Here is a 23867-nt window from a genome sequence, read left to right on the forward strand (position 1 = left end):
GAGGAGTGAACTAAAGCATCAGAAATTCATAAGCATCAAGGAAATGCCCTGAATTGGACTTACTGCATACATTGATGGAATATACATAAGCCATTTCTTACATTCTCCTCCCCTTTTACCCCTCTCCTTCCCTCTCCTCTCAAGTCTCTTTTTCTTTCTCTCCCAGGATTGAACCCAGGGCCTGTCACATGCTAAGACACACCCTGACTCTCCATCCCTTATTATAGCAGCATCAAGCTAACATTAGCCCTAAGAAATAGATATTACACTATGTTATTGTACCCATTGCACAGATGAAGAACTGAGACTTGTTCAAGATTGCCTGCACTGTGGGGATTTAAACTCAGGTCTGTCCAAAGCTCCAATCCCTCACCAGGACATGCTGTCCCATATGAAGACCTGGTAAACAGACTGATGAGAAGGAAAGGGAAATAGTAAGATGTTGTGCTAATTACTGCATATTGAACATGCCCTAGAAATGCCAATTTTTCTGAGGGGAAGGATTCATCTTGCTGCTCCCACTTTCAAGGCCCTTAAAAAGAATACCCAGTCATTAAGGTAGTTTGCAACTAGAAGGGGTTGGTGGTGAACTCTAAAATATCCAGCCATCATCACCAACCTTTTTCTATGCTGTTTTATTTTGTTTTTAATTTATTTATTTTTACTGTTGCAGATTGCTTTATTACTTTAGCTCTAAATTGAATTTTAATTTTTCTCAATGTAATTGTGCACAGCGTTTAAAGGTATAATGTTGCTAAAAGGCTTATAACAAAGCTCTTATTTTTATTTTCTATTACTTTCTTCCCGATTCTGTTCAGGGGCCTATAAGTTGGCTACCAAACTGTAAGGAATTTTTTTTAAAGGCCAAATTTGTTCCTCTTCTATTTTTTCTTTACTGAACATAGTGATAATTCATTCTCTAATATTCCAATTACTGCCCGAGAAACATGAGAACATACCCTCTTTTATAATTAAAATGTAAACCTGTATCTCCTTTCTATAATTTTTTTTTTGCCAGTGTTATATATAGGATTTGTTTAATAAGCCAAATAGTACTAGCTAAAAGTCTCCTGTCTGGCAACAACCAGGGCTGATCTGTCCTCAGTAAATAAGGGAAAATCCACAAGCATTTGCATTGAAGTGAAGATCCCCTGTGGTGCTTCTGCAGCATCTGCTTCTTCTCCCTTTAGATCCAATTGGGGGAGGGGGGATGGGAGTGGGAAGTTGGGGGGGAGGGGAAGGGGACACAGAGTCAACTTTATAAACCCTGTTACCCAAATAGGCATCTTTCCTCCAAAGTATGCATAGGGATATCTGCTTTCTCTAGGCCATCTGAGTCAAGCAATGGAAAACAAGTGTAACACATTTGTAACACATTGTTTTATTTTTTGCAGTGTAAATGGTGTAGGAGACTGCATTTCCTCTTTAGCTAGATCCTAAAATGGGGCTGAATAACTAAGTATAGGAAATATTTCCAGGTTCCACAATGGGAATTGACGTGAAAGACTCTGATTTCTTCTGAACACAAACCCTTGAAGTCGGTTTCCTTGTATGATTGAAGGTGCCCAGGCTCTCTGGTCACTGGCTAACATGTAGTGTTTTTTTCATTGTGAGGGCTGAACGGGGCACCCACAAGCCCAGCCCTTCATAGTACACAATCACCTCAGCCACCCAGCAGGAGCTTCTTAATCTGGATGCAACAATGGCACCATTTTCAGTGATTGAGCTATTGTTCTAACTAAAATGCTAAAGGCCTCTAAGGTGATTTTTGTTCCTCTGGTTTTATGGCCTGAACATTCTTTATTATTTTTTTCTTTCTTTCTTTCTTTTTTTTTTTTTAGTTTTCATTATCTAAAGTATAGGAGATCTAGTATAGGATCTGAATCTTTTTGAAATTAATTGCATTGTAAATCAACCAGATTTCTGCAGAATGTACTTACTCATTAGCATGCGAGAGTTTCCAGTAAAAATATCTTCAGTATTATTTTTATGATTAACATATTTACACTGTCACTCCAGCCCTGCACCCTTTGTGAATCTGTTTTTAAAATAAATATGACCTGATACCAGAGCGATTGGTGCAATAAAAATGCATGATGTGAAATTAATCAAATATGGTTGGGTTCAATTTATAAGGGACACATTAAGAAAAATTATTTCTTGTTCGGGTATGCCACTTTAGTGAATCAAACAGAGTGGTGTATATTTCAGCAAGATACATGCAAAATCCATTCATTCAACAAACATTTATTATGCATTTACTGTGTGCATCACGAGGGATAAAATCAAGCTGAGCAAACAAGAAATTCACACGAGACAACTGAAGAGCGTAAACAACCGAATAATTGTGGAATCTATATTCTAGAAATGAAAGCTTCAGTAGCAGCAGTGTGGTATGTTGGCCAAGGGTATGGGGCTGTGAATTTATTTCAGTTTTTTTCAGGAACTGGCCATTAATTTTGGCATGAGGAAAAAAAAAACAGCGAGAGCAGAGGAGCATAATTCATTGTCCTATATTCTGTATATGTGAAGGAAATAAATTTCTGATGGAGTAAAATAAAGAGAATAGAAAAGAAAAAAGATCCCCCATTTAACTTTAGAGTCAGATAGATACGGGTTCAAATCTCAACCATGCTACTTACTAGCTGGGTGATCTGGAGCAAATTCTTTCATTTCATTGAGTTTTGAGGGTTTTTTTTTTTTAATCACCATTATAGAGATAGTAGACTCTTCCTCATTGGAATCTTGAATGAAATGAGATAATGTCCTAAGTAAGCGTTTATTTAATGTCTTGTCATCCTGAGGCTAAGGGACAGTTAGAGATATCATGTTAGGAGTTGCTAGCAAGTTGGTAGCAAGAATGGATTGTCAGAGACAGTTCTTCAGGTTGACAGCATGGACCAATGTGGGAAGGGAGGACTGGAAGCCAAGTATTACTCTTACTACCTCTAGGAGTGGGGTTCTGATTTCTCCCTGTTAGAGCCAAATAGGAAAACCAGGTTAAGTATTTGCCTTCAAGTAAGTGTAGAAACTCCAAAATGCTGTAGATTAGAAATGACAAAGAACTTGTAGACAGATTCACAGGAAGGATCTGTGGAACATGTTGCCATCTCTAGGACTTAGCCATTGAACTCAGGACTCTGTGATTATCTAAAGAGTTGAGGTTTCCTTTGTCTTATTTAACCCTTAACCCTACTGCTGAGCACAGGACTTTCTCTGAAGCAAGTAATCAATAACTACTTGATGAACAAAAGAATAAATACCTCTGTTCTGCAAAATGTGAATAGTCACCAATTTATCTCTCTTTGTCTCTGTGTCTCTGTCTGTCTATCTCTCCCTCTCTCTCTGTCAGGATTAAACTCAGAAAGGGTCAGAGTCTTGTACTTGCTAGACAAGCACTTTACCCCTTGAGCCACACCCTAGTTCATATTTCTCAATCTCTGTACCTCCATTTCCTCAACTGTACAAAAGGAGCAAAATAACCATTGACTTCAAAAGATTCTCATTCTTATGAAAATCAAATACATCAATATTTATTAAGTACCAAGAATAGTACCTGGCCTAGGGTCACTTCTATATCAGTGCATATTACATAAAAACATAAATATTTTCTACCACAATGGCACTGTGAATATTAAATAAGTAAATGATTAAAGATAGCCTGTGTTTGTGCAGGAAAGGGGAGGAAGAAGAACTTGACAGCTCAAGCAATGAAAGCTTGCTCCAAGTAGGTCAGAAGGACCTAGCCTCAGACTGAACACAAACTGATGAAACTAAGCTTTGTCTTCTCCTAAACCCAGCATGCAATAAGCCTAGGGGAATGCTGAACCTGACATCTTCTTCCTTCTTTCCTCAGGAATCTTGGATTCAGGGTGCTACTCCTTAGCGTTTTGTTTAGTTTTGTTTTCAGTTGGAGGGCTTGAACTCATAGCCTGGGCACTGTCCCTGAGTTTTAGTTTTGGTTTTTTGTTTGTTTGTTTTCCCCCCTCAAGGCTAGCATTCTACCACTTTGAGCCACAGCTCCATTTCCAGTTTTCTGGTGGTTCATTGGTGATAATAGTCTCATAGACTTTCCTGCCTGGGCTAGCTTTGAACCACAATCCTCAGATTTCAGCCTCCTAAGTAGCTAGGATTACAGGTGTGAGCCACCATGGCCCCGCTCCCTTGGTTTATTCACTAGTGGGTAGGTTAAATGGTAGGCTCATGCTCTACCATTTGAGCTACACCTTCCTTCCTTTCCTCTCTTCCTCTCTTCCTCCCATCCTTCCTTCCTTCTTTCCTTCCTTCCTTCCTTCCTTCCTTCCTTCCTTCCTTCCTTCCTTCCTTCCTTCCTTCCTTCCTTCCTTCCTTTCTTCCTTCCTGTCTCTTTTTCTTCTGCTTAATTGGAAATAAGGGTCTCACAGACTTTTTCGCCCAGACTGGCTTTGAATGTCAATCCTCAGATCTCAGCTCCCAGTGGAGCTTGGATAACAGGCATGAGTCACCTGGGCTCCTGATGTCCTCTTGATGTTATTTGCCTTCCCCAACCCCTATGGTACCAAATGATGCCCTTAGTTCAAGGCTCAGGGTAGAGCCCCATATTCAGCCTTCCTTGGACTACTCAAGGCCTATGCCAATAACCAACTCAGGGACTAGGTGTTGTCCCTGAGCCTTTTCCCCCCTCAAGGCTAGCACTCCTTGAGCCACAGCTCCACTTTTGGCATTTTGGTGGTTAATTGGAGGTAAGAATCTCACAGACTTTCCTGCCCTGAAAGGCTTCGAACCATGATCCTCATATCTCAGTCTCCCGAGTAGCTAGGATTACAGTTGTGAACCACTGGCACTGAGCAACATTCTTTTAACTAAAGGTAATTTAGTCCTTCTTCTGTGCCCAACTCTCAGCCCACATCTTTTGACTAATGGATGCAAGAATAAAAAGTCCCAGCCATCTTGTTTCAACTCAGGACATCTCTGAAGAGCCATTTTGTACTCAGGTGGCTGATCCAGAGCATCATGGTTTAAATCTAGTAAGTAGGAAAGTTTGCAAGACTGCATCTCTAAAATAACCAGCAAAAAGCAGAGTTTGAAGCATGGCTCAAGTAGTAGAACACTAAGTCAAACAAGCTGAGCAAATGCAAAGTCCTGAGTTCAAACTTGGGTACAACCAAAAAGTAAAGAGGCTATTTTAGTTTTAGTGTTCCCTATAGGGTTGGCTGAGACTGTCATCAGAAGCTTGTCAAAGCACCTTTTTGGGCTGGTAATGTAGTTTAGTGGTAGAGTGTTTGCCTAGCATGCATGAAACCCTGGGTTTGATTTCTCAGTACCACATAAACAGAAAAAGTCAGAAGTGGCGCTGTGGCTCAAGTGGTAGAGCACTAGCCTTGAGCACAGAGAGGCTCCAGAACCGTGCCCAGGCCCTGGGTTTAAGCCTCAGGACTGGCCTCCCCGAACCCCTACAAAATAAGCTCAATTTTCCCTTCCTGCTTCTTCTTGCTCTTTTCCCATAGATATGACTACCAAGGGTAGCTTTGCCCGGAGCAAGTACCCTACTGTTCTTCCTCGTGACTTTATTCCTGGGAAGTCTACCAGCCCTCCTTTCCCACTTCAGGCTCCATATGTGAGCCACTTAAACCTACTTATATGTCTTTCAGATCTCCCTTAGATCCCTAGTCCTATACACCCTTCCAGCTTGTGTCTTTGTTCTCTTCTGTAGAGACATTTGTCCCTAGACCTCAGCTCTTTATCCCACTTCTTCTTCAAGCTACCAAGTTTGGTAGCTCACTGAGTCCCCAGTGTTGGCCACTCTTCTTTTTTTTTTCTTTGTGCATGTGTGTTGGTCTTAGGGCTAGAACTCTGAGCCTGGTTACTGTTCCTGAGCTTTTCAGCTCAATGCAAGTGCTCTACCACTTGAGCCACACACCACACCCAGTTTTCTGGTGGTTAATTGGAAATAAGAGTCTCATGGACTTTTCTGCCCAGGCTGGCTTTGAACCGTGATCCTCAGATCTCAGCCTCCTGAGTAGCTAGGATTACAAGTGTGAGCCACTGGCACCCAGCACTGGCCACTCTTTTTAAACCAGTAGACACCATAGACTATAATTCAGTTGAGAGGTTAATCTTCTTTCCTTCTCATAACCCTCTTGGCTTTGATGTGGCTATGATTTGATAGTAATTTCTCCCACTCCAAAGTCTCCTTTGAGACTCCTGTTTTCTTCCTCTGTCCTTTAGTTATTGGTGCTCTGTCACCTTCATTTTTCTCATCCTCTCCCTGTATGATCTCATGAACTGTCATCATTGCTTATAGCACCAAGAAGTTAATAACTCCTAACCCTACCCCACTCTGGTTCAGACCTCACTCTTGACCTTCCACTCCCGCACAACTCTGCTGCAGGCATCATATACTTTGTATGTGGACAGATACACACACCACCCTCTACTCGAACCTGTGACTTCATCCTTGGTATCTCTGCCCTCTGCTTTTCTCCCAGCTAGACTCCCCAGGACTTTCCTGTTTGCATCCTAACTAGCTGCATTATGGAGCTTAACTCTTCTTCCAAACTCCCCTGATTCTGTTTTCTGCCAGGAATCAGGATTTTGAGCCAGGCAACAATGGCTGGTACCTATAATCCCTGCTACTTAGGATGATGAGAGCTGATGATCATGGTTCAAAGCCAGCCTGGGCAATAAAGCCCATGAGACTCTTTTCTTCAATTAATTAGCAAAATGCCAGAGGTAGAACTCTGACTCAAGAGATAGGGTGCCAGTCCTGAAAGGAAAAAGCTAAGGAACAGTGCCCAGGACCTGAGCTCAAGCCTGAGTAACACACACACACACACACACACACACACACACACACACACACACACACACACACCCAGGACCTGAGCTCAAGCCTGAGTAACACACACACACACACACACACACACACACACACACACACACACAGCCCAAACACAAACACAAGACTGTGGGGCTTTTGAATGACTGCCTGATGTCATGGGAATCAGAAATTGGATTGCCTTTGAAGCCCTTGGGAGCTGTCCAGCTGCTGGCCAGCTCCTGTCATACATCTTCCTTGCTTCCAGGCTATGCTGTATCTTTGTAAGTCTTCTGTCTACAAGTGGCTTTCTTGGCTTCTCCCTGGGCAGTTGAGTGCTATGGCTTTCCCAGAATTCTAGGGATTACACACCCTCATTTCAAGCAGTCAGCAAACAAATCAATGCCTTTCAAGTGCAAGGGCAAGTGTCTAGCTGAGAGACTGTTGGTTTTTACCCTGTCAAGTGCCTGCGTTTGCTCTGGTGGTAAGAAACATGGCTATGGTGACTTACAGGGTAAGTGTGAGGTTAAGAGGAAGGATGGTCTGGATAAATATTTAAGATGTGACTTTTTAAAAATAGCAATGAATATTCACAGAAAAATTCCCAAGGATTTATGTTTATGCAAAATTCTAGTTTCTTTGCCTGCCTTCCTTCCTTCCTTCCTTCCTTCCTTCCTTTTTTTCTCTCTCTCTCTCTCTTTCTTTCTTTTTTTGTGTGTCAGTCGTGGGGCTTGAACTCTGGGCCTGGGTGCTGTCCCTCAGCTCTTTAGCTCAAGGCCAGCGCCATAGCACTACTTCTGGCTTTTCCTGCTTATGTGGTGCTGAGGAATTGAACCCAGGGCCTCATGCATGCAAGGCAAGTACTCTACCACTGAGCCAACCTCCCAGTCCCATGCCTTTGTTTCTTATTGCTTTGTGAAATACCATTTTCTTCTTTCCTTCACCTGTCTCTTTATTGTGCCATTTAGTAGAAAGATGGAAGCAGGAACTGTGGCGTAATGTAGAGAACCTGCCTGGCATGTGGGTTCAATACTCAGCATCACAAATGGAAGGAAGGAAGGAAGAAAAGGAGTGAAATGAAAGTAACATGATAGCAAGAATATTATAATAAAAATATTACATAAAGCTTGTTCCTAAAAATTAAAAGCTTAAATATATACTCAAGCCACAATTCTGCCCTATAACTCAGTTACAAATACAAAAAGATCTTTTGAGTCCATTTCAATTTTTTCTGCATTTAATCTGACCTAGAAATTCAAAATGGAAGTGATAATCAAAAGTACCATCCAGTTGCTTTTGACAGAAGCAAGTTTATAACCTGTGCATAAGTTTGTAGAAAATAATATCACCAGGCAATCTTTGATAGCCCCCTTATGGGTAAAAAAATAATTTTAGAAAATTTATCTTCAGATCCGCATATTGTAGCATAATTCTTAAGGAAACTTTTACTTTAAATCAGTTTTATTGTAAGTCTAGAAAAGCAACAGGACTAGGAGATGAACAGAATGTTGACAAGAAGAGGGTGAGATAAAAAGAAATATACTGTGTGGCCACTTGTTTTTAAGAAATGAAACTCAGGATTTATACACTGGCTTTAAAAAAATCTCTCTAGGCACACTGTTCAGCAGCTATTTAGATCTTGTCTGAAGTTTTTAGTATGTTTCAAATAAAAGTAGATTCCTTTGTTTTAAGATAGTGATTTTTTGATACTCCATTTACTTAACAATTTTTAGGCATCAATTATATGCTAGGTGTTGCTCAAATAAAAAGTTGAATGTCAACAGACCATTTTCTGCAAGCAGTATATGTGGGATACCTTTCTGGAAATTGTCATAACAACTATAACTTTTCCTCCTCCTCCTCCTCCTCCTCCTCCTCCTCCTCCTCCTCCTCCTCCTCTTCTTTTTTTTGTTTTGTTTTTTTGGGGTCCAGTCGTGGAGCCTGAACTCTGGGCCTGGGCACTGTCCCTCAGTTCTTCAGCTCAAGGCTAGCGCTCTACCACTTGAGCCACAGCGCCACTTCTGGCTTTTTTCTTTTTTGCTTATGTGGTGCTGAGGAATTGAACCCAGGGCCTCAAGCATGCAAGGCAAGCGCTCTACCACTGAGCCACCTTCCCAGCCCCCTCCTCTCCTTCTTTTCCCCTGATCCTGTGGCTTGAACTCAGGGCCTGGGTAAGTTTTCCCTCTTGACAGCTCCACTTCCAACTTTTGGAGGTAGTTAATTGGAAATAAGAGTCTCATGGCTTTTTCTGTCTCTTTGAAGGTCAGATCTCAGCCTCCTTACAAATACTATATGATTTCAACAATATGAATTTACAAGAGTAGGTGAATTCACAGATGGGGATATGGCTACATGGGAGAGCATTTGCCTCAAATTCCCTGGGTCCTGGGTTCTAGTCCCAGCATGGGAAAAGAGTAGTCTATAGAGCAGCAGTTAAGTTCATAGGTATTAAAGGTAGAATGTTGGTTGCTAGGAACTGGGGAGTTAGTATTTATTGGATAACTAAAACGTTCTAAAACAGATATTGGTGATGGCTACATAATATGACTATAACTAAAGTCATTGAGCTGCACATGTAAAATGGTAAATTGTATGTTATATATCATTTGCTACAAATAAAAAGCATTATACAGGGCTGGGAAGGTGGCTCAGTGGTGGAGTGCTTGCCTTGCATGCATGAGGCCCTGGGCTCGATTCCTTCAGCATCATTTAAGCAGAAAAAGCCAGAAGTGGCGCTGTGGCTCAAGTGGTAGAGCCCAAGCCTTGAACTGAAGCGGGACAGCGCCCAGGCCCAGAGTTCAGGCCCCACAACAGGAAAAAAACAAGGCATTAATCACTGGGCTGAGAGTATAGTTCTAAGGAGAGAAGCCTGTCTAGCAAGTGTTCAGATCTTAGTACCACCCAAACAAATAAAAAAAAGTAAGTACATTTATAAGAATCTGAGGCTGGAATTATAGCCCAGTGAGTGAATGCCTAGGATACAAGCCCTGGGTTCAGTCCCCAGCAATGCTCTGCCAAAAAAGAAAGAGAGAGAGAGAGAGAGAGAGAGAGAGAGAGAGAGAGAGAGAGAGAGAGAGAGAGAGAGAGAGAGAGAGAGAGAGAGAGAGAGAGAGAGAGAGAGAGATAGAAAGAAAGAAAGAAAGAAAGAAAGAAAGAAAGAAAGAAAGAAAGAAAGGAAGGAAGGAAGGAAGGAAGGAAGGAAGGAAGGAAGGAAGGAAGTAGAAAAAAAAACCAGAAGCAAACAAACAAATGAAACCACCAGGTGCCAGTGGCTAGTGCTTGTAATCCTAGCTACTCAGGGGCTAAAATTTGAGGATCTCTGTTCAAAGACAGCTAAGGCAAAAAGGACCATAAAAGTGATCTCCAATTAACCAGCTAAAATCTGGAAGTAGAGATGTGACTCAAGTAGTTGAGTTCCATCCCTAAGCAAAAAGGCTAAGGGAGAGTTCCCTGGCCCTGAGCTCAAGCCCCAGGAACACCACCCCCAAGCTTCCCACACACAAAGAAAAACAGGGACAGAGAGGCTATTAGGCTACATTCAGGATAGCTCCTAATATTTCTCACCACCTGATATTCATTTTTTGTGCCCTTCAACCCTTGGCTATAGGTTAGATCTCATGACTTGTTTCTAATAAAAACAATACAGGAAAGCAATAGGATGTTATGTTTGAGATTAGGTTACAAAAGAGTGACTTCTGTCTTGCATTTCTTTTCTTGATGTCTGGCTTCTTCACTCTGTGGGAAGCCATCAGCCATGATGTAAGCTGCCCTATGGAGAGGCAGTGAAGGAACCAAGATTTCGGGGCAACAGTCCTTGAGTACATGGCTTGGCAATGGTCATGTGACCAGCTGGGAAATGACTCTCCTCCCAGGTATGTTTGAAATGATTGTCACCTTGACTGCAGTCTCAAGAAAGACCTTAGGACAGAGGTATCCAGCATATACAGATTCTCAACGTATAGGAACTATGGATAATAAGTATTTGTTGTTTTAAGCCAGTTAAGTTTCAGGGTAGTTATACAGCAATGGATCACTCATCCAGGCAGAATATGACAAATCTGAAGCACTATGAATGAGATCTAGTTGTTCTAAAGCTCTGAGAAAAAGGATGAGCTGAGGTATAAATCTCAAGGATGGTTAATGATAGGCAATGAGTTCGATTTTGGAGGGTAAATGGGTAGGAAGAGAAGAGAAAAGAGAAGAGAGGAGAAGATGAGAAAGAAGGAAGAAAAGAAAATGAAAAGTGCAAGAAAATGATGGATAGAGAAGGATTAGAGAAGAGGAGATAAAGAGAAAAGTAAAGGAAGGAATACAAATAAAAAGGAAGGAGATAGAAACAAAAGCTACTACTCAGCTACTTGGGATGCTGAATTGTGTGGATCACTTGAACCCAAGAGTTAGATACCAGCCTGGAGACCAATATAATAAGATCCTACCTCAAAACAACAATAGCAAAAACAAGCTGGGCGCTGGTGGTGCACGCTTGTCATCCTAGCTACTCAGGAGGCTGAGATCTGAAGATATCGGTTCAAAGCTAGCCCAGGCAGGAAAGTCCATGAGATTCCAATAAACCACTCAGAAAACTGGAAGTGGTGCTGTGTCTCAAGTGCTAGAGCACTAGCCTTGAGCTGAAGAGCTGAGGAACAGCACCCAGGCCCAGAGTTCAAACCCCACAATTGACAAACAAGCAAGCAAGCAAACAACAACAACAAATAAAAATTAAAAAGATCCAGATGCTGGTGGCTCATGCCTGTAATCCTAGCTATTCAAGAGGTTGAGATCTGAGGATTGCTGTTCAAAGCCAGCCTGGGCAGGAAAAGTCCTTGAGACTCTTATCTCTAACCACAGAAACCTGGAAGTAGAGCTATGTTCAAGTGGAAGAGCAATAGCTTTAAGCAAAAATAGCTCAGCAATAGCATCCAAGCTTCAAGTTCATGCCCCAGTACTGGCACAAAAAAATAAAAATAAAGAGAGTGGGGTTGAAGATAGAGAAGGAACCTAGAGATGCAGAGAATTATATCCATTGTTGTTTATTATATTTTATTATTATTATTATTTTTTTTTTTTTTTTTTGTCGGTCGTGGGGCTTGAACTCTGGGCCTGGGCACTGTCCCTCAGCTCTTCAGCTCAAGGCCAGCGCTCTACCACTTGAGCTACAGCGCCACTTCCGGTTTTCTGGTGGTTTATTGGAGATAGGAGTCTCACGGTCTCTCCTGCCCGGGCTGGCTTTGAACTGCGATCCTCAGATCTCAGCCTCCTGAGTAGCTAGGATTACAGGCGTGAGCCACCAGCGCCCGGCTTATTTTATTATTTTATTTATTCATTTTATTATTTTTTTTGTCGGTTGTGGGCCTGAACTCTGGGCCTGGGCACTGTCCCTCAGCTCTTCAGTTCAAGGTTAGCCCTCTACCACTTGAGCCAAAGCGCCACTTCTGTCTTTTTCTGTTTATGTGGTGCTGAAGAATCGAACCCAGGGCCTCATGCATGCAAGGCAAGCACTCTACCACTGGGCCACCTTCCCAGCCCCTCCATTGTTGTTTTAAAACAATAACTTGGTGTGATTGTTCTTCTTCTTTCTATGTACAGATGAGAAGGCTGGAAAGTTAAGTAACCTGATCAAAGCCAAGTCCATGGTAGAGCTAGGATTCAAATCCAAGTCTGATTCTAGACCCAGAGATCTTTTTTTTATTGTTGTGGTTGTACCAACAACAAAAGACAGGCCTGGGCTCTGTCTCTGAGCTTTTTTGCTCAAGGCTAGCATTCTACCATGTTGAGCCACAGTGCCAGTTTGTGTTTTCTGGTAAATTGAAGAAAAGAGTCTCACAGACTTTTCTGCTTGGGCTTGCTTTGAACTGTGATTCTCAACTCTCAGCCTCCTGAGCAGCTAGGATTACAGGTGTGAGTTATTATTGCTCAGCTCCAGAGATCTTACGTAGCACTACTGTGCCTATCATTGTACCCTTTATTAGACACTGGCTTCCTTATTAATCATGATGCGGTTTGTCCACATACACTGGAGACATGTATATATCTATAGACAAGATAGAGTTTTATTCTTCCTTTAAGAGGAGATGTGTGGAGATGGTAATCAAGGACTGGTATTATCTATTGGACAGTAACTTCCTGATGTCATTTGGGGCATGGAATCTTAAGTTTCTCCTTTTTTATTGCAGTGTATAGCTTTTCTTTCTCAAGGTCATTTTCTAGTCTTAGATAACTTCTGTAGTTCCAACTATCCCCTGAAGGCTAGGAGCAGGGAAAGGGAAGAAGGAAAAGAACTACTTTTACTAATAAAGGGCTTTTTAAATAGGTTTCTTAGAAATTCCACATAATTCTTCTCAAAGGTCAGAACTTAATCACATGGTTAAACTTTCAAGAGGGCAAGGAGATGGTTTTATCTAAGTAGAAAAGTATGCAGTTAAAATAAAAAAAAAATCAGGCTCCTGATACCAAGGGGGAGACATTGGAAAAGGAAACCAGCTGTTTCTATTGCAGTCATCCATGCACCTTATCTTCCTCTCCCACTGCCTTGATATCCTTGTTGTACTGGAACTAAAAATTTGAAGATAACAGCTTGAGTTAGCATTCGACCAATTAAGGATATGGTACTCAGCAAGGCCACCTTCACTTCAGATGCTAGCCTTGAGTTCAGGGTTTCCTAGGTCATCTCCACTTCTAATTAGTTGGCTACAAAGTTAAGTATTCCTTTGTCCTCTTCCTCAGATTCAATAATTTGCTAGGATGACAGAATTTAGGAGAGTACTATACTCATGATTATGATATTATTTTTAAAGTTATATAAATCAGGACTGTTAGATGAAGAAGTCAAGGGAAAGGTCTGGAAGGTTCTTGAATACCGAGCTCGTATATATCTTCTTCTTCTTCTTCTTCTTCTTCTTCTTCTTTTTTTTTTTTTTTGCCAGTCCTGGTGCTTGAACTCAGGGCCTGTGCACTGTCTTTGAGCTTCTTTTGTTGAAGGATAGAAATCTACCACTTGAGTCATGGTAACCACCTCCAACTTTTTCTGTTTATGTGGTACTGAGGAATCGAACCTAGGGCTTCATGCATGCTAGGCAAGCACTCTACCACTAAGCCACATTCCCAGCCCATATTTATTCTTCATGGTGTGAGAATTCTTCCTCCTCCTGATGATAGCTGCTTTATGATGGCTTCTTGATATATACAGCTTCATTAACCTTCATTATGTAGAAATGATGGAGGGAATCATTGGCCTTGTGATTAAACTCCATCTCCTGTTCCTTTTCTCTGCTGGAATGCTGACCTGGTTTAGAACCCTAACTTTTTTTTTTTTTTTTGCCAGTCATGGGGCCTGAACTCTGGGTCTGGGCGCTGTCCCTCAGCTCTTCAGGGCCACTTCCGGCTTTTTCTGTTTATGTGGTGCTGAGGAATCGAACCCAGGGCCTCATGCTTGCAAGGCATGCACTCTACCGCTGAGCTACCTTCCCAGCCCCCTTCTCTTTTCTTTTTTGAGACAAGGTCATTCTATGTAAACCAGGCTACCTTTTGCTTTGTCCCCTGAATGCTAGGATTACAAGTGTATCTCAATATACCCAGCCAAATATTTTATTTTATTTTTGTGCCAGTCCTGGGGTTTAACTCAGGGCTTGGTGCTGTCTATGAGCTTTTGTTCAAGGCTATAACTTTACCACTTGAGTCGCAGTTCCACTTTGGGATATATATCTCGTTTAGTGGAATTAAGAGTCTCACTCACCAGGTACTGGTGGCTCATACTTGTAATCCTAGCCACTCAAGAGGCTGAGATCTGAGAGGACTGCAGTTTGAAGCCAGCCTGGGAAAGAAAATCCAGGAAACTCTTATCTCCAATTAACCACCAGAAAAACTGGAAGTGGTGCTATGGCTCAAAGTGGTAGAGCTCTAGCCTTGAGTGCAAAAGCTCAGGGACAGCACCCAGGCCCTGAGTTCAAACCCCATGACCTGCAAAATAAAAAACAAAAATAACAAATGAGTCTCATAGACTTTCCTGTTGAGACTGGCTTTGAGCCGGGCACTGGTGGCTCACGCCTGTAATCCTAGCTACTCAGGAGGCTGAGATCTGAGGGTCGCGGTTCAAAGCCAGCCCAGGGAAGGAGAGACCGTGAGACTCCTATCTCCAATAAACCACCAGAAAACCGGTGGCGCTGTAGCTCAAGTGGTAGAGCACTTGCCTTGAGCTGAAGAGCTGAGGGACAGTGCCCAGGCCCAGAGTTCAAGCCCCACTACCGACAAAAAAAAAAAAAAAGAGACTGGCTTTGAATTGTTATCCTCAGATATCAGTAGCTAGGATTTCAGGTGTGAGCCACCAGATCATGACCAAATTCTTTCTTTCTTTCTCTCTTTCTGTCTCTCTTTCCTTTCTTTCTTTCTTTCTTTCTTTCTTTCTTTCTTTCTTTCTTTCTTTCTTTCTTTCTTTCTTTCTTTTTTTTTTTGGTTGGTCATGGGGCTTGAACTCTGGGCCTGGGCACTGTCCCTGAGCTCTTCAGCTCAAGGCAAGTGCTCTATCACTTGAGCCACAGTGCCACTTCTGGTTTTCTGGTAGTTAATTGGAGATTAAGAATCTCATGGACTTTGCTGCCTGGGCTGGCTTTGAACTGCGATCCTCAAATATCAGCCTCCTGAGCAGCTAGGATTACAGGCATGAGCCACTGGAGCTCAGCATCAAATATTTTTTCTTAAATAACTCACTGTAGGAAGATACATTGTTTTCTCACTGACTATTTGGTTCCTTAATCAAGTTCAACTTCAGAAGCTGAACATTTGTCACATGTTACACATGCATATCAACTGTAAAGACCAGTTCTAATGAGTCATGCTTAAAGCACTGAAGCAATAATATTTTTGGAAATAAGAGTTGAGTTGGTTTCTGAAGTGACAACTAGAAAATGTAACTCTTAGATGCCTAAGTTTTAAAAGAACAAATTGGTTATGTTAAAGTCATGTCTTAAAATATGGTGAAATAACATGTTTATGAACTTGATGAGAAAACTAACGGTTGACTTGAGAGGAAACAGCACAGGGCTATCCAATATGGGGCAAATTTAGTATTACAGGCAATATATTCTGTAGGAGCTCAGAGTAGACAAATATCAATAAATATAAGCATGGCAAGCAAATTACAGAGAACGAGGGCCCTACGTAGTTATAAAGGAGGGTCTGATATCTCTGGTCTTCATTTTCCTTCTGTAGTGCCCTAAGATATAACAAAGCTTTATTACTTTATATTTTTGTGGTAGTGGGGTTTCATGCTTGGTAGGCATATGCTTTATGGCTTGAATCATGCTCCCAGCTCTTTTTCTCTGTTATTTCTGAGATAGGGTCCTTCTCATTGCCTGTGCTAGCCTGAACTACTATCCTCCTGTTTATGTTCCCTGCTATAGCTGTCATGATAGATATGTGTATCACATTTAACTTTTGTTCTGTTGAGATCATTGGGTCTTACAAACTTTTCTATGTATGCTGGCCTTGATCACGATTCTTGCAATATTTGTCTCCTGAGTTGCATGAGCCATCATATCTGGCTGCACTAGACCTTTTTAGACTTTGTTCTTTTTTTGCTAAGTACCTTGTTACTTATTTTTATTGTCAGTTTGTCTGTTAGGATAGTATGATTTCATGTACAACTTTTTCCCCCTGTGGTTTATAGAGTAATCTTTTGCAGCTATACAGATCACAATTTGAATTTAAGTCTTAGCACTTATGGACTTTGTGGTCTTGTGCAAATTCCTCACCTGCTCACATTCTATTTCTTATTTAATAATAATCCTAACCAGGTAGGGCTGTTGTGAGGCTATAATAAGATGTAGTGAAGGGAACACAGAGTAAGTACTGTCCCATCTTAGGGAAGTGATTGATAATGGCACCTGCTGTGATATCCCCACATTGATAATGGAAACGATGATGATGTTAATCTGAACTCATGGAAAGGGATAGCAATGAAGGAACTTCTGCTTGTTTTTCACTACTATGTCACTGTTAGCTTTACAAGAATGTCCACTCACCAAAAGTAAATTACATTTTCTTTGGCTTTTTAATAACTGCTGCCTGAGAAATAGCAAAGATGGATTCAGGTACTTAGGGTGGTTCTATTCCATTATCTGTGAAGACATCAGATCACTGAGCAGAGATAAGGCAGCATCCAATAGGAGAAACTGAAACAAGCCCAACTGATCTTGGAATGTTTGCAGTTAGGAGACACTGTTTATTGGGGCTTGGAAACCAATGTGAAAGAATTTACGGTTTACATCAGTGGCAGCTGTCAATGAGCCTGTGAGGGAATCCTTGTTAGGACTTTCTGGCTTTTTACAGCAATTTGTACTAATGATAACCAAAAGTGAAGCCCTCTCAAGCAGAAGGCCAATCAGATCCATTCACTTACTGCAGAATTAAGGTATTTCCACATCATTTAATGGCTGTGAGTGTAGAGGTGTGTGCCAAACCTAGCTTCAGATATTAAGACATTTAACAAGTTTGTTTTAATCCTAATTGCTGGCATTTGCTTAACTGTTTTCTTAATTCTAATTTATGTTTTTATGTTCCAGTTTGTTTACATAGCCCATAGTTCCCAATTGCCTTTATTTGCTTAAGTGTTTCTTTAATTTTATTTACATTTTTATATATGTTGCTTTGCTTACATAATTCATTGTTTGGAGTATGCTAGAAATAACTATAAATCCCCATTGCTAATTAGCCTCATCCTCATGACTGATTAGTCAAGATTATGAGCCTAGAAGGAGGGCAGGGAGGAGGCCTAATAGTGAGTCACAGGATCATTGCATTTTAGAGCTGGAAGAGATCTTAGCATTTAAGGCATCTTTCAGTTAGAAATTTGTGGCTTCACAGCATTAGTACTGGAGAATTATAAAAGGTTGTTTGCTCACTCTTGATCTTTTATTCAAAAGTATATAAGGATTTGGTGACAGTTTGGAAAGGAAGTAAAGAAAATAGAAGTCTCAGTGATGAGTATGAGAACCTCATAATGAGAGCTTGAAGAATCAGAAGCTAGAGATATAAATGGGTCATAGAAGATCAGGGAATATTAATGAACATGAAGGAGGATCTTCTTTGGCGGTAAGTAAGCAGAGCGGATTGTTCTGAACTCCCTCCTCTGCAGCTGTGCAATTGGTAAGGATTTTAGCTTGCCAAACTGTAAGCTTGGCTATTTGCAGTGGGGAGTATTTAAAAGTACACACAACATATGAAGGAAAGAACCTGGAACTGAGTAGCCTGCTTCATTCCAAGAATCCATCTGGCATTTAAAGAACTGCTTGTCCTACATTAAGCCCCGTGGAGTAAGAGCCATTTTTCATATCCTCACACCCCTCTTTTGGTTTCAGGTAAGACAAGCTTATCGAGTTTGGTGAAAGAAGACTTTAGAGAACCACTCAGCAGGAGGAAATAATCAAGGGTGAGACCCCCACAAATCTAATATGGGAAAATCGTATTGAAATCCCTGCTTGGGAAATCAGTTTGAGGGCAAGCTCAAGCTACCACATGAAGAGTCCGGAGTCAAAACAATTCAAATAATTCAAAAATAATTTTGAGCCAGGCTCTGGTGGCTCATGTGCACAATCCTAGCTACTCAGGAGACTAAGATCTGAAGATTCCAGTTCAAAGCTAACCCAGGCAGAAAAGTCTGTGAGACTCTTATCTCTAATTAACCATTAAAATGCTTGTAGTGGAGGCATGGCTCATATGGCAAAGCATCAGCCTTGAGTGAAAAAGCCAAGCAAGAGTTTGAGGCCCTGTGTTCAAGCCCCTGTATCAGCACACCCACACACAAAAAATTCTTTAGTCACTTGTAGACAAAATATAATGAAGAGGTGCTATAGATACGCAAATCTAGCTGGAGCTACTAATTGACTCCTGGTATTGGGGTTGATAAGTGAAATCCACTCAATCCCTTAACAAATCCATCTTTAAGTTAAAGCTTCCCCGTGGCGCCTCCCCCTTCTTTCCGCTTTCATACATCTGAAGGCATCTAAGAGCAATCGCTGCCAAAGAGTAGTTCATGGATTAACAGGAGTTGTAGGGTGTTTAAAATGTTTTTAGCCTGGAAATTAGTTCTGCACTTTGGGCAATTTTCCTCTAACTAGACCTGCTTCTCTGAAACATTTTCCTATGTTTGACTTTCAGGGAAAGTACATGAGTATTCTGATCCACACTCAGGTCTCAAACATGCCAGACAAGAGATTCCCGCTTTAACTGGTCACCCCTTGAGGGACAGTGCAAGGCCCAGCTCAAGCTCCAACTCTAAGCAGCCAACTCTCGGTTTCTATGGCAACCACGGAGGGGCGGGGCGACCACCCACTCCTTCACAGCCTGAGCCCAGGACCTTTCGAACGCTCCAATTGAGACAGCCCTTTCTTGCCTCTGTCCCGCCCCACTCAGTTCCAAGCGCGATGCGATTGGCCCCGGACCCCGAGTGGTGGCCAGAGGATACCACTTCTTGACGGGAAGAGCGGGAAAGTGTACTAGGCGCTGTCCGAGGCGTGAAGCTCACGGGCTGGCACTGCGGGGGAGCACGAGGTCGGCTTGGGAACGAGATGCCCTCTATCCCATACACTAGCCCCACATCCATGCTGTTACTATTTGGGACAGGAGACAGGTGCCGGTACCACGTTTGCGGACTGGGACAGTCCACCCCAGGGGGCCGAGGCGCGACCAGGCGTTAGGCTCAAAAGCGCGCTCTCGGGACGCCACCGCTCAGAGGCCAGAAGGGGCGGGCCGAAGTTCGAGGGCGGTGCTAGTGGCGGCGGCGGGAGGCTCCAGGTCCAATGAACGCGCGCCCCGCCCTCTAGGGGCGGGGCATAAGAAGCGCTGCCCCCGCCCTCCCGCTCGCCCCCGCCCCTCCCCCTGGGCGCCGTGGCCGCTGTGAGTGAGTGGCACTGGCAGCCTGTCAATCCCTCAGCCCAGCGGCCTTCCAGCCCGGTCCGCGGCGGCTGCTGGCTGGGTGCGTGGCTCCGGCGGTGGTAGCGGCGACTTCGCCCGCCCCATCAATCTGCTGTCTGCCCGGCGCGCGGCCCGCCGGGGCCCTCCACCGGGCTCTGAGCCTTCGCCGCGCCGGCCCGCCGGCTCCCAAACTTTCCTCCTCCGCCCCCCTCGCTCCTCGCGGCCCGCCCGGCCTTGGCTGCCGCCGCCGCCGCCGCCGCCGCCGCCGCCGCCGCTCCCTCCCCTGGGCCGCCGGGGCTGAGATCCCTCCCGGCGGCGGCGGCGGAGGAGGCGGCCGCGGGAGGGGAGAGCGCAGGTTGGCGCGGGGCGGGGGGGTGGGGGGAAAGGGACGGCGGCGTCCCGGCAACTCGGCGGACGCTGAGGAGCAAGTTGAGCGGGGCCGCCCGGCGGGGCGCGCGGCGGTGAGGAGGCGGCGCGGCGGTCGCGTGAGGGCAGCGGGCGCCGCTGCCTCCGCCTCCGCCACCGCCGCGGAGCCCGGCGCTTCCGCCCGCCGCTTCTCCTCAGCCTCGGCGGCGGCGGAAGCCGAAGCCGGGCGCCCGTCCGTCCGTACCGCCTCAGCCGCGGGCCCCGCCGGCCGGGCCGCCCCCTCCCCGCGCGGGCGGGGAGCGCGCGGCCGCCTCCCCTCCCCCTCCCCCTCTTTCTTCTCCTCCCTCGTCGCCGCCGCTGCCGCCGCCGCCGCCGCCGCCGCCGCCGCTTCAGCCTTCGCCTCAGCCGCCGCCGCCGCCCGCTCCCGCCCGCGCGCGGCGGGATGGACGATCAATCCAGGATGCTGCAGACTCTGGCCGGGGTGAACCTGGCCGGCCACTCGGTGCAGGGGGGCATGGCCTTGCCGCCTCCCCCGCACGGCCACGAAGGGGCGGACGGCGACGGCAGGAAGCAGGACATCGGCGACATCCTCCACCAGATCATGACCATCACCGACCAGAGCTTGGACGAGGCGCAAGCAAAGTTGGTGTCGTCTCATTAAGCATCTTTTGTGTGTGTGCGGGAGCCGGGCCCCGCGGCCGGCCGAGTGGGGGCCGCGGGAGGCGCCCCGGGTAGGGGCCTGAGCCCTCGGCCGGGAACTTTCTCCGAAAGCCGACCACCGGCCCGGGCCGCCGGGGCACTTGCCGCGCCCCCTCCTTCCCCCGTCGCAGATCGGAGTCGGCAAAGTTGCTCCCGGGGCTTGGGACAGACTTGGTGGCCGGGGGATTAGGTGATTTCTTAGTCTCCCGCCACCCGGCCCCCTCCTCGGATTTAAACCTCCCGCCTGGACCCCCCCCCCTCTCCCCCCGTGCGCGCCGCGCCCCGCCAGGCCCCGGGCTGCGCCGGAGGGAACTACAACTTTCTCCGCGGGCCGTGAGTGGCCCAGCCGGCTCCCCTTGGCCGCCGGACAACCTCGGCGTGCGGGCAGCCGCCCCAGCCCCGTGCGGGCGATGGGCGGGTCCCTGGCGGGTCCGAGTGCGGACGGCTAAGTTCTGGCGGAGGGAGGGCCGGCTGGCAAACTTTGCCGAGCTGTCACCCGCCCGCTGGTCCCAGCCCACCGGTCTCTCTTCTGGCTCCCGGCCGTGGAAGGCCGACTCGGGAGTCCCTCGGCGCCCATCTCCTCCCCCTAGGTCCCCTCCGCGTGCCTCCGGAGCGAGCTTCCCCGCGCGGGATCGCGCCTGCGGTCAGTGGCTGTGGCCGCTGCCCGCCGGGTAGCTGCCGTTCGGGCCGCGTTCGGGCTGGAGTCTCGCAGCCGGATCTTGCGGTGGTGGCCAACTAGTCAACTTGAGTTCTTGTTGACTTCTCCTGGTTCAAAGAGCTTTCCAAAAGTGCGGGGGGTTGGAGAGCATCAGAATGAAATCTTGGGAATAACTTAAAGGAAGGCGCCATATTATTCCATAGGTGATGCTAATACCTTTGTGTTTTGCTATTTATTTTATTTTGTTTTATCTATTTATTTATTTATTTTAGGAAACATGCCCTGAACTGTCACAGAATGAAACCTGCTCTCTTCAGCGTCTTGTGTGAGATCAAAGAGAAAACAGGTAAGAAGCTGCACCCCGCAGTGGGCCTGGGGACCCCCGAGGCGGGGTCGGAACTACTCCTTCCACTCTCCAGTTGAGAGCTGCTGCTTTTGGGCACCGCCATCTTTGATCATTCTTTCCTTCCCATCTCCTGATCTTGAGGGGGAAAAAAAAAACAAACCAAAAAACCTGCAATAAATCTGGAGTACAGCTCTCAGTTCTGCTCCTGGTGAGGTGTAGGATAGGGCTGGGTCGTCTTCCCTAGGCCCTGAGGAGGCCTGCTGCCCTCTCCCCTCCTTTTCCCTTGTTTGTCAGTTTTAAAGGGAGCAGTGGGGAGACTGGTTGCCTGGGATTGCATCCCTTGGACAAGCATCCCTCGAACTTTGTTTTACTAAGCTTCAGCTCCAGTGAAAGAAGAATAGATTGAACATATCTCACCAGCATGTTTGAATTAGTGTTTTAGGAGAGAAGACTACTTTTAAGAATCCAGGAAGGGTAAAGATGTGCTGAGGCATATAATATTGTGTTATAGCTATAAATACTTTAATAAAAAATTCCGTATTTTTAGTTGAGGTTGTAATATATAAAGTAAAAAATGTCTACAGGTGTAGGTTAAGCAGTTTTTAAGTTCAAGGCAGGGAGTATGTGAGAAGACAGATTTTGCAAAAGTGCTAGAATGAGAGCTGTAGATAAATATTAGACAAATTTTTGGCAGTTCGTTTCAGTTTAACTTTTTTGTCAGTCTTTTTTGATTGAAGATATTTTAATCTTGACATTTTAATCTTGATGGTAAGGCTCAAATGGAAGTAGCATTTTAATTTAGATGTTTAGTGTTATCTTCCCTGTTTTCTGTCAATCAAGTATATTGAATTTTTTGTTTTTGGTGTGTGTTGGGTATATGATATTTTAAAGTTGTCTTTTTGTAAGTTGAGGCAAAGAAGTAAAGTCTAGGATATTGCAGTATCCAAGAATGCTATTTAAATATTGTGTTTAAGTTGAGTATATAAATAATAGAACAGTGTATAGTATTGTTAGGTTGGTAGTCCAATTGCCTTCTTTTAAAACAGATTTTTTTTTACTTTGTCATACTAGTCCTTTCCTAAAAGTAATCCAGAAAATATGATGGGTTATTGCTGTTTCTTACATATGTACATGTGCTAAACCATAATTAACAACAAATACAAAGTGAGCCTAAAGAGTACTTTTCTTGCTTTTCAGTCATGTTGTATAGATGGTTTCCTAATCTTGTGATTCTTTATCAGATATATTTTATATTTTGAATTCCACAATTATTTTAGATTACTTTTCTTCTGTGTTGAGTTTTAGCTGCCTTTAGAATGCATAGCTATTTAAGATAGTGGATGATTTTTATTTCCGTATAAAACAAGACATCCAGCATTAAATCTTGAAGATTCTTAGTTTAGAAGCCTAAAAGTGTGTAATTCTCATTAAATTTTGTTGCTTAATGTCCAAGGGTTTTCTTGCTATGAGAGCTGTACTTCAGTTTCTTCTGACAGCTAAGCACTGGGGTATTGAGTATGTTGTGAATATTAAGATTGATTCAGCTTTCCATGGCATTATATTATTAAGGAGAAGGGATTGATACACATTCCCTCTCATCTCCCCTTCTCATGATTTGTATTTATTTATTTTTTGCCCTTTTAAAGGTTTAACATAGCCAGCTTGAGAATCAAACTGCTTTTCATGTTTAGACATTTAGCAGCAGTCAGAATTCAATTAAGAAGTGTTAGTCCTCCAGTTGCTTATTTCCACAGGACTTAGTTACACCATTCTGAAAGGAAAGTATAGTTGGCCACATGTCAAAGGTGAGTTACAGAAAAGAATCAAGTATTTTCAGAGTCTGGAATTAATAGCAGAGAGATCTTTGGTAGGGCTATTGCTATTTAAGAATCAAGAGGTAGCTGACAAAAGAAATTTTTGTGTTTTGGAAATAATTGTAGAGGTTTTTAGTGCTAACTTATAGTTTAGATCCTTTTTTTTTTTTTTTTGGTGCATTGGCCTGTGGATTCAACTTTGCACATTATCTCTTTTGTAAAAAGGCACAGCCGACAAAGAGTAAGGGCAGCTGTCTGGGCAGAGGCATCATCCTGCCAGCC

The 23867-nt window shown here is 44.2% G+C and overlaps 1 protein-coding gene across 10 annotated transcripts in view; it reads left to right on the forward strand.

Moving 5' to 3' along the window:
* The first annotated feature begins 19239 nt into the window (after positions 1-19239).
* Pbx3 (PBX homeobox 3) overlaps positions 19240-23867 on the forward strand; it is a 223286-nt gene continuing 218658 nt past the window's right edge. For 2 of the 10 annotated variants that reach the window (XM_070013696.1, XM_070013740.1), the window contains exons 1-2: positions 20388-20710; positions 21698-21771. In XM_070013696.1, coding sequence (XP_069869797.1) covers positions 20511-20710; positions 21698-21771 — 274 coding nt within the window. In that variant the 5' untranslated portion in view covers positions 20388-20510. Of the gene's footprint in view, positions 19340-20387; positions 20711-21239; positions 21411-21469; positions 21629-21697; positions 21772-23867 lie in introns of those variants that run through there. The other 8 variants (XM_070013750.1, XM_070013721.1, XM_070013712.1 and 5 more) reach the window with 7 other exon arrangements.

The sequence above is a fragment of the Dipodomys merriami genome, unplaced genomic scaffold, assembly GCF_024711535.1.
Source record: "Dipodomys merriami isolate MVZ:Mamm:240054 unplaced genomic scaffold, mDipMer1.0.p SCAF_11, whole genome shotgun sequence".
Classification (NCBI taxonomy): Eukaryota; Metazoa; Chordata; class Mammalia; order Rodentia; family Heteromyidae; genus Dipodomys; species Dipodomys merriami.